The sequence below is a fragment of the Cotesia glomerata genome, linkage group LG10, assembly GCF_020080835.1.
Source record: "Cotesia glomerata isolate CgM1 linkage group LG10, MPM_Cglom_v2.3, whole genome shotgun sequence".
Taxonomy (NCBI): domain Eukaryota; kingdom Metazoa; phylum Arthropoda; class Insecta; order Hymenoptera; family Braconidae; genus Cotesia; species Cotesia glomerata.
The window spans coordinates 10,935,403-10,947,182 of NC_058167.1; the positions used below are offsets into that span (position 1 = coordinate 10,935,403).

At 24.7% G+C, this 11,780-nt stretch overlaps 1 protein-coding gene across 2 annotated transcripts in view; it reads right to left on the bottom strand.

Moving 5' to 3' along the window:
• The window catches only part of LOC123272336 (serum response factor homolog), a 17,109-nt gene extending 9,528 nt beyond the window's left edge, over nt 1-7,581 (bottom strand). The window contains exons 1-2 of one of the 2 annotated variants that reach the window (XM_044739025.1): nt 6,804-7,580; nt 5,834-6,085 (exon numbers count right to left, since the gene is read on the bottom strand). In XM_044739025.1, coding sequence (XP_044594960.1) covers nt 5,834-6,085; nt 6,804-7,307 — 756 coding nt within the window. In that variant the 5' untranslated portion in view covers nt 7,308-7,580. Of the gene's footprint in view, nt 1-5,833; nt 6,086-6,803 lie in introns of both variants that reach the window. The other variant, XM_044739026.1, reaches the window with a different exon arrangement.
• Nucleotides 7,582-11,780: the final 4,199 nt, after the last annotated feature.

The following is an 11,780-nucleotide window of genomic DNA, read 5'->3' on the forward strand; positions in this document are numbered from 1 at the left end:
TATTTCTTCTGAAGAAATAATTTAAATAATAAAAATTTGAAAAACAGAATTTCAATTTGATATTTCTTCCTTGTTTTTATCGTTGAGAATAATAATAATAATAATAATAATAATAATAATAATAATTTTTTAAATATTAATTTAATTGATAAACTATTAAAACATTTATTGACCAATCATTAATTATTTTTTTTTTAAATACATTTTTTATTTTTTCTAAAGAAATAATTTAAATTATAAAAATTTAACAAACGGAGTTTCAATTTGATATGGGTTCCTAGTTTCTATGATTGGACATAATATTAACAATAATAATAATAATAATAAATTATTTTTTTTAATATTAATTTAATTGATAAAATATTAAAATATTAATTGACTAATCATTAATTATTTTTTATTTAAAATTAATTCTTTATTTCTTCTGAAGAAATAATAGTAATTATGACTGGGAATAATAGTAATAATAACAATACTAATAATAATAATTATTATTATTATTGTTATTATTATAAATAATTTTTTCAATATTAATTTTATTGATAAATTATTAAAATATTTATTGACCAATCATTAATTATTTTTTATTTAAAATTAATTTTTTATTTCTTCTGAAGAAATAATTTAAATAATAAAAATTTCAAAAACGAATTTTTAATTCGATACGGCTTCCTAGTTTCTATGATTGGGTATAATATTAGTAATAATAATAAATTATTTTTTTAAAATATTAATTTAACTGATAAACTATTGAAATATTTATTGACCAATCATTAATTATTTTTTATTTAAAATAATTTTTTAATTTCTTCTGAAGAAATAATAAAAATTTGAAAAACAGAGTATCAATAATAATAATAATAATAATAATAATAATAAAGCGGCAAACAAGCCCAAGCAGTCTCCAAGCAAGCTTGAATTTTTAGGGGAATCCCTTCAGAGTAAAAAAAAAACAAAAAAAACCACACAACATGCATCAGAATGCTTCAAGATTCTCAGTAGCAAAAAAAGCGTGCTATATTTTACTGATCAGATATATGTATAGCTCATGAATACGTGAGCTCGGGCACTCGATTAAATTCAACATATATAACAGGGAGAAAAAGCACTTGGACTCTTAAAAGAGAGCAACGGTACTTGAATCCGACCAATCATAAAGCGACTTAACAGCAGTACTTGATTCTCGGAAACCCGAAAAGCGTCTTCCTGTGGTCCAGCTTCTGGAGCAGTAGCAGCAATCCATCAGTAGTTTCAATAATTGTGATGATTATGATGATGGTGATGATGATGATGATGATGGTAGCAGTAGTAACAGTAGTAGTTGCGATAAAAAGTAGCATTCCCGACTTACAAGTAACTCCTATATAAGAGTGTTTGGCATCGAGAAACATTGCCTCTATATGGAGCCAAGCCGGCTTTGACAAAGGTGACCGTATAAGGAGGTTGGTTTCTACCTTCCTTACACGTCTCTTTACGCACACAACTAGTCTGCACACCTGGTTGCACCTACCATACGCTTACATTTAACATTAAACTTTATATATTACGTTTGCTTCGTTGCATCCCAAGTATCTCTTGTGAGCTTGTTAACTCGTTAATATCTATTCCAATTAAAAATATATATAGAGAGCTTCTTATATTCTTTTATATATTTATAGATTTTATCCTAGATTGCCTAGTCGATAAAATTAAAAAACGTCCCTATAAATTTTTAAAATATTTAGTTTAATTAATTTACTGAATGTTGACCAATAAAAGAAGAAATAATGATTAATTGTTAAAGTTCTTTTTTTTTTTAATTATTTTTATTTCTTCTCTAATCATTAGACAAGTTTGTAACACGTTTGCCACGGCCTCTTTTTTATTTTTAAAAAAACTCTCTAACATTTTAGCACGATTGCTATTCGAATAGTTATTTTTTTTTTCTTCTTACGCCGCTAATTGTTGTTAGCCGCATAGAAAAATCATTATGGCAGTAAAACCGCGTATAATGTAATTCCAGGCCGGAGTTTAGCAATCACAGACATCACTTTTATCCGTAAGAGGATTTAGAATTGTACGCAGTGTGTCGAAATTAAATTTTTGCCCTTTTATCTGGTGAGAAGAAAAAAATTTATTTATAATATGTCTCGCGGGACTACGGCATTTTTATAGACTAACTCTAATAGACTCACTAGTTTATACTTGAGGTAATGCAAAAAAATGTCACTATAATTGCTTATTACAACATGTTATATATATTATATATATAAATATACTAAAAGAAATATTAAGTATATTAAAAAAGTGAAAAATACAGAGAAGAAAAATTTTTTGTCCAGAAAAAAAATTTCTTGGCTTAAGAATTGTTTAAAATAAATTTTGATTTTTTGACAAAAAAATATCAATATCTATTATGACAAATAAATGTTGGCATTAATTTTGATAGATTAACAAAAGAATAGGTTCACTTGAATTAAAAAAAAAATAATTCGATCAATTCTTGAGACAAAAAAATTTTCATAATAAAGTTAGCAGAAATTTTTGATTTTTTTATTTTGCTTAATTTATAACTAAAAAATATTTTTTAAAAATTGCACTTCAAGTTTTTGAAGTTTTTAACAAATAAAAAAATTTTGTTTGTAATAATTCTTTAATAAAAAAAATCATAAAAATTTTTAAAAGTCGGCTAACTTTATTTTCATAAAATTATAATAAAATTAGGCGACATTTTTGATTTTTTTATTTAATTTATTAATTTATAGCTAAAAAATATTTTTAAAAAATTGTACTTATAGTTTTTAACAAATGAAAAAATTTTTTAATAATTCTTTAATAAAAAAAAAATCATAAAAATTTTTAAATGTCAGCCAACTTTATTTTCATAAAATTTTCTCAAGAGTAATACTTTTTTTTTCTCAGTGTATAGCGTTCCGCTATTTTTACAATTTTTTTTAATCAACTTCCGTATCAAATTGTGATTTCGCGTTTTTTTTTTTATTAAATTTTCCGGAAAATTCTCGATTTTTCTATCAAAAAACATCTCAGTCAAAAATTACTTCGAACAACGCATAAGAGTAATTTCAATGAACTATAAAGCTAGGATAAACAAGCAATACCAGTACCTACCTTTATAAATATTCAGGAAGAATATATATATTTTTTTAGGATAGGATGCATTATGCTACATTCACTCAAAACCATAATAATAAAAACACAAATGCAAAGCAATCTCTTAAAAATAATAAAAAAAATTAACAAATTATTGATTGTTGTTGTTGTTTTTTTTTTTTTTTTTTTTTTTAAATAAATTGTAAAGCTTTGTAACCAATCTTACGGTTGTATTGTTAAAGAAAAATTGTATAATTGTAAATATATATAAATATTATCACAGTATTTTACAGTACATATGTACACGTGTGATACAATAACAGGCGTAAAAAAAATTTATAATTTTTACCTAACATTTAAATTCTCTTTTATAAAACAAATAAAATTAAACTAGTTTTATTTTTTATTTTATTTTAAATTAGTAGCCGCCGTTATTTTGTACTTTGTTCGTTTAACGAGGACATACAAGGGTTTACGAGATTTTTTATATTTTATAAATCGAATTATTATTATTTTTTTTAGTTAATGTCACCGCGATTTTTTGTTGCTAAATTTAATAATAATATTATGCGTGCATGGACGGAATTACTTGCACAAGACATTAAAAATTTTTAAATTACATAAAATAAAAATAAAAAAATAGCTTAAGCTATAGAAAAAAAATAGAAAATAAAAAACAAACCAACTACACATGCCAAAGTAGCAAAAAAAAAATACAAAATGCCAAATTTATGAAAAAATAAATATATAAAAAAATATGACGATGCACAATACTGTGTAGGAACGTTCAAGCGTGCACCACACTCGTTTTACCCTAATCGTACTCGCACTCAGTATACAAACGGTGTTTTAATGTCATTAATTGGCTTTGCCTTCGGAAAAGTACGTATAATAATTTCAATTATTTAAAATAATTTAAATATAATAGTAAGAAAAAAATATATCTACTGAATAATCCTAGAGCTATCCTAAAAAATCGAATCCTCGATACAGCTTTGGATTCCCAAAAAAAAATCTTCCGTATATACATATGTAATTACGTTAATAAATATTGTTTAAATAATTTTAAAAAATAAGTGATAATGTAATATTTAAGTAAAAAAATTGAAAACAAAGTACACTGAAAAAAAAAATTTTTTTAATGTTTGTAAAACCACTTTGATAATTGAACTAATTAAATAATTGATAATTGTTCAACGCAACAAAATTATCTAACTTTTTAAATATAAATAAATATTAGCCATATGGTTCACCTCACATAAATAAATATTATTTCCAGTGTACACAACTATACAATTAAATCACACGCGTTTTAGTCAATTTATCCAAATGTCATTAGCTCATTTATATTTAAAGACCGATATGTCAATCAATAAATAGATCTCATATTTTAAAAACTTTCTCTAGAGTCTAGACGAAAAAATATAATAACGTTGTATTGTCATACTGTCTTTGGACTTGACGCGTAAATACTAATGAAAAAAATATTACAACACTGAGAAAAAAAAATTGTTTTGTCTAGAAGAAAATTTCTTGGCTCAAGAATTTTTTAAAATAAATTTTGGTTTTTTTGATAAAAAAAATATCAATATCTATTATGATAATAAAATATTAGCATTAATTTTGATAGGTTCACTTGAATTAAAAAAAAAATAATTCGATCAATTCTTGAGACAAGAAAATTTTCATAATAAAGTTAGCCGACATTTTTGATTTTTTTATTTAGTTTATTAATTTATAAAAAATATTTTTAAAAAATTGCACTTATAGTTTTTGAAGTTTTTAACAACTCAAAAAATTTTGTTTTTATTTTTTTTTTAATAAAAAAATCATAAAAATTTTTAAATGTCGGCTAACTTTATTTTCATAAAATTATAATAATAAAGTTAGCTGACATTTTTGATTTTTTTATTTAATTTATTAATTTATAACTAAAAAATATTTTTAAAAAATTGCACATAGTTTTTGAAGTTTTTAACAAATGAAAAAAAAATTTTTTTTTTTGTAATAATTCTTTAATAAAAAAAAATCATAAAAATTTTTAAATGTTAGCTAACTTTATTTTCATAAAATTTTCTCAATAGTACTTTTTTTTCTCAGTGAAGAATAAAAAAAAAATAATGAATAATAAAAATAATAATCTCAATTGGAAGTTCAGCTTGCAATAAAAATCATCACGAATTAACAAAAAAAAAAAAAAAAAAAAAAAAAAAAACGCGGATAAATTCCGCGACTCATACATCACTAATGACAATTTTTATTTTAGCCTCGTAAGTAAATCAGCCGTGAATAAATTTTACAGCAAAACACCATTCACTTAAATAATAGCACCACGTAAATAATTTATAAACTCAATAATCATTTAAAATTATCTAGAATAAAAAAAAAAGAATGAATTTATAAAATAAAACTCCTAACTAAACTTTAAAAAAACCGTGTGCGAGAATTAAAAAAATAAAAACTACCGTTGTGGGTGCGAGTGCGACATATGGGGATGATAAGTAGCGTGCGGGGGCGGCAACGGCGACGGACACGATTGTTGATAAGGTCCACCGGCTAAGAGCGGCCCGGGACTCGAGCAGGGTACCAGATGGGAGCTTGGCGAGCCAGCGTGTGCATGCGCTATCAGATGTGCATGCTGTGAGTGCTGACCGTGGGAGGGTGGCCCGTGTTGGGAACCCGCCCCCGGATACCCGCCGTGTAAAGCACCCCCGTGGGGTGAGCCGTACACCAGTTGCCTTACTTTCTGCTCATCATCAGCGATGTTGTACGTCAGCTCAGTCTCCTCAAACCCCGTGGCTGACATCCGCTGGTCTCCTGACGAGCCTGACGGTGGTGGGTCCGGACTGTTAAGACACGTTTGAATCAGCGCCTTTCCCGCCTCGCTCGTTATCATCGGCTGGAGTTTGCGCGTCGCAAATGTGTACACGTGACCGGTTTCACTGGCAACCAGCAGCATTACTTGGGTCCCAGTCAAAGTTGACAGCTCGTACGCCTAAAATAATGTCAATTAATTAATATTACAAAATTATATTCTTATCAATATTTTTTATGACTTTTAATTTAATTGTCACTTGTCAATTTTTTAATTTTCTTTAACAAAAAAATTATTTTTAAAAAATTGCATTTTTAATTTATTAAAATTTCTACAAGCCTATTTTTTTAATAAATTTTTTTTCCTATAATTTATTTATTAAAGAAAATTTTTAAAAATTGTGACAGCTAAATTTAATGACATTAAAGTTAGCAGTCGCTAGAGAATTTTTTAATTTTTTTTAACAAAAAAATTTGTTCGAAAAAATTATTTTAAAAAAAATGAATTTTTAATTTTTCAAAATTTCTACATGTCAATTTTTTAAATATTTTTTTTTGCCATAATTTATTTGTTAAAAAAAAATTTTAAAAATTATTAAATATCTGCTAAATTTAATGCCATATATTTATGTCATTAAAGTTAGCAGTTGCTAGAGAATTTTTTAATTTTTTTTAACAAAAAAATTATTTTAAAAAAAATGAATTTTTAATTTTTCAAAATTTCTACATGTCAATTTTTAAAATATTTTTTTGCCATAATTTATTTGTTAAAAAAAATTCTAAAAATTATTAAATATCTTCTAAATTTAATGACATATATTCTTTTTAGATCTACATTATAATTTTAGCAACTAAATAAATAAATAAATAATTAAAAAAAAAATAAAATAAATACCAACCTTTTTCATAATTCCTGTTTTCCGTTTAGAAAATGTCGTGTACCTCCTCAATTTATTATCAATGTACTCCATTTTAATTTTAACACGTCCTTTGGTCTTTTTGCCATTAGATGGGGGTGATTTTTTAGGAGCACCCAGGTTTGTGTAAGTATCATCAAGGTTATCAGGAACACAATCACCAGGTCCCATTCCCATGCCCTGATTTTGCGACAAACTTTGACGTCCATTGCCGTCATCATAACAAACATCTGAGGAAGATCTTTTCATCCCTCGTTGCATGTTTACGTTAGAATTACCACCAGAATTAGCACCACCACCACCAGCCCCTGCACCACCACCGGCAGTATTCATCATGGTGGCGCCACTGCGTAATTGTGAAGCTGCGGCCAGCTGAGAAGTAGACGGACGTCCATACATTTCGGCGCCAGTGTCGCTACCCATCATACCCATGTTATATCCAAGTGTCGTGTAACGACTGTCCCTCGCGCCACTGGAGTTGTCCATCACGGACTCGCGCACATCTAATCTATTAAACTTAGCCTCTGAGTGGCTATTTCAACACACACTCAACTATTTTTTTTTCTCAACTGACAGTTTCAAAAGTAAAATACTTTTTTCTTCTTGATTTTTTATTAAAAAAAATTTTGTTTTTTTAATTATTATTATTATTACGTTTAGTATTAACGCGTTTTGATATCACCGGTGTTATTGCCACGTGATGTACCATCTATGGCAATTACCGAGACAACGACGCGCACCATACGAGCGCTCCCCGCCAACTGAACGACAATTGAGTATCGTAACTTGACCTACGTATGAACGTGGTGCCTCCGCGTGTCCAAGCACACGCTTGTCCCCCACTTTGATAACTCGCGGCTGTGAAAAGTAGTTCCCACTGATTATTTTAGTTAATTGTGTAGATTAAACATGTGAAAAATTTTTGTTAAATTAAATTAAATAGTGACAAAAAAAATTGTGGTGTGAAAAAATTTCGGCAATATCAACTGGATAATTAATAAGATCTCTTTTAATTATTGCGCGGAGGAACACATTCGGCGGCGAGAGGGCGTCCCCGGCTGCCATATTTAGAAGTAGACGTTACCATATTAGGAAAAGTTTCCCAAATATGGTGAACAGAGGTGGTCCTTCCTTTTCGAATAGTCGAACGGCGCGCAGCGGCAAAACACCAATCCAACTGTCAGTTAGCTTTCTGCACGCCTTTGCCCCCCCAGTATTTAACACTATTTTACTATAAACATTGTTATTACACTTGAACAATATTTTTTTTTTTACTATTATTTACTCAGCAACTAATTTTTTTAACGTTATTTACTAGCTCATGGAGCTCTGACAGCTGTTTATATACAAAGTAGGAAACTTTATACTGATTTTTTTTTAGCTTCCGTATGTACACTCATTTTATTCAATGCAGATCAAGTGCACATACGCTGCAAATGATAGGAGTATATAGATTTTTATGTTAAATAATTTTATGAAGTTATGGGTTAGAAAAAATTGAAAGTTAAGGCGCATTTGACATAAACTAAAATAGATAGATATTTATTCAACATATACTGATAAAAATAGCGTTATTACTTAAAGCTGCGTTGAGAGAATGATGTTATAATAACCGACGAATATTGGATGGCACTGTGTGCAAGATATATTAATAATAGCACACTTAAAAAAATATTTATAAATACTAATATGTTATAAAGTAAGATAAAAAACTGTTCTTAAAAATAAATCATGCTTAGGTAAATGTACTTAGACATTATAGTAATAATAATAATATACTATTTTATCATTTAAAAAATTTTTAAAAGTAATGATATTAAAGTTAGTAGTTACTTAAGTATTTTTTATTTTATTCAACAATTTTTTTCTAAAAAATTGAAATTTTAATTTTTTTTTAATTTCTACGTATCAGTTTTTTTTTCTATAATTTATTTTTTTTTTAATTCTAAAAATTATCAAATATTTGCTACATTAATTTTCATAAAAAAATGACATTAAAATTATAAGTTACTTGACCATTTTTAAATTTCATTAAAAAAACAAATTTTTTCTAAAAAATTATTTTTAAAAATCGAATTTTTAATTTTTAAAAATTCTAAATGTTAATTTTGTTCTAATTTATTTTTTAAAAAAATTCTAAAAATTACTAAATATCTTTTATATTAGTTTTCATAAAAAAATAACATTAAAGTTAGTAGTTGACCATTTTTAAATTTAATTTAAAAAGAAATTTGTTCTAAAAAAACATTTTTAAAAAATTGAATTTTTTTTAATTTCTAAAGGTTAATTTTTTTTTATAATTTTTTTGTTTTGCTATAATTCATTTTTTTTAAAAATTCTAAAAATTATCAAATATCTTCTACAATAATTTTCATAAAAAAATTATATTAAAGTTAGAAGTCACTTGACCATTTTTTAATTTTATTTAAAAAGTAAATTTTTTCTAGAAAATTATTTTTAAAAAAATTGAATTTTTAATTTTCAAAAATTTTGTGTCAATTTCTAAAGGTTAATTTTTTTTTATAATTTTTTTGTTTTGCTATAATTCATTTTTTTTAAAAATTCTAAAAATTATCAAATATCTTCTACAATAATTTTCATAAAAAAATTATATTAAAGTTAGAAGTCACTTGACCATTTTTTAATTTTATTTAAAAAGTAAATTTTTTCTAGAAAATTATTTTTAAAAAAATTGAATTTTTAATTTTCAAAAATTTTTGTGTCAATTTTTTTTCTATTTTATTTTTTAAAAAGAGTAAAAATTATCAAAAATCTTCTATATCAATTTTCATAAAAAAATGACATTAAAGTTAGTAGTTGACCATTTTTAAATTTAATTTAACGAACAAATTAGTCCTAAAAAAATTGAATTTTTAATTTTTTTTAATTTCTACGTTTCAATTTTTTTCCCATAATTTTTTTTTTTAAAAAATTATCAAATATCTTCTACATTTATTTTCATAAAAAAATGACATTAAAGTAAAAAGTCACTTGACCATTTTTAAATGTTATTTAAAAAACAATTTTTTTCTAAAAAATTGAATTTTTAATTTTTTTTAATTTCTACTTTTCAATTTTGTTGCCATAATTTTTTTCTAAAAAAAATTATCAAATCTCTGCTACATTAATTTTGATGAAAAAGTAAATAAAATAAAACATTGCTACATTATTATTTCTAATGATATTTAGCTTTCTCATAAACTGAAGAACGCGTTATGGTCAGCCTCCCACACTATTTTTTGCTTGAGCAAGTATACAACACGGTAACACTAGTTGTAATACTCATGTCAGGTGTATATATACATATATTCATATGTATTTTTATTATCATTATTATTATTATTATAAGTATAAAAGATCATAAAAATTTTTTTTTTATTCATGTAACCATTTAAACGGTGACAGCGCTTGTTAATGTTGATACCACCCATTTGCACTTGTGTACTTGCGTTAGGGTGCTACTGTAACTCTACTACTTATTCTCTTTTTATTTATATTATTAACAGCTAGACTGGTACTGCTACTGGTATTGCTGTTGATGCTTGATACTTAACTCGTTCAGTCTTGATGTTAAAGCTTACAGCTACTTAACTGAGCAACCGAGTGATGATAATAATCATTTATACCACAAATGGAAGTATTTAGTCATACACATTATTATCGCTATTAATACGATAATATCTGTATTTACAATTAAAAATTATTTACATTTGTTTATTGTTAATTATTCATAAGTTGGGAGTCTAAAAAATTTTATTTATATTTTTATGATATTTATAGACATATTAAATTAGTAATTACCATATTTAATACCGTTATTTAGATTAATAAATTGTACGAGTTTTTTTGTGTATTGTTTGGAAAAATTATTTAATTATCAAGTATGCATTAATAACATTTTTTTTTTTATTTGAGAAAAAAATTTATTTAATTTTTACGCTATTTACAGAGATACTTTTTTTTCATAGAATATATATATATATTTTTTTTTTTTTTTTTTTTTAATGGGTAATGTTAACTGTAATTATATTTTTAATTACATTTAAAATATCCGTACCTATCAAAAAGTAAATAAATTGTTTAAAAGTTTTGTTGCATACAATATAATGTTATAAAGTAATAAGCAATAATGTTTAATTCAATATTTTTCAATATTCGGCATTCCAATAAATAAACTTTAATTAAACTAAATATAATATTGAAAAAATTAAAACAAAAAAAAATTGGATAACATATATAATTTTTTTTTTTTAATAAATAAAATAAAAAATATTGAAAAAATTAAAACAAAAAAAAAATTGGATTACACATTATTGCTGTTACATTATCAAAAATAATTTACTTTAAATTTATATGAAAACTTGTTCTCATTCAAAAATAAACCTTGGTCGTATAAGTATTAGAGTGCGTCAAAATTAAATCTCCGAAAGCAATCTTTTAAAATTGGAATTTTGAGTTCTGCTTTTAACAGAAGTTCGGCTGCCCAATTTCAAAACACAGTAACTAACATTTAGAAATTTTTTTCAATTATTATCAAAAAAAAGTTTGCCTGCCAAATTGATGAAAAATTTGATTTATGAATACAAAATACTTGAATATAAATATTAAAAAAAAAAATACTTGGAATTAAAGTCTAAAAGTTATGAAAAATGCATCAATATTAAAAAAAATTAGGTATAAAAATTTTGCAGTTACAAACTCAATTTGTTTTAATATAAATTTTTTAAAAGTCAACGAAAATATGGTTATAATATTATAATTTTTTATAAATTAATTTAAATGTTAACTGGCCAAAAACGGTATTCCTACCCTATTTTAGTGTGTCACGATTTATTTGATATTCACAGAATTTTTTAACAGTTTTGTTTAAGCATTTTTGCTGAAATTTAAAAATTTTAAAATTTGGTCAAACGAAATTCATGTTAAAAAATTCTGTGAATACCAATTAAATTGTTACAC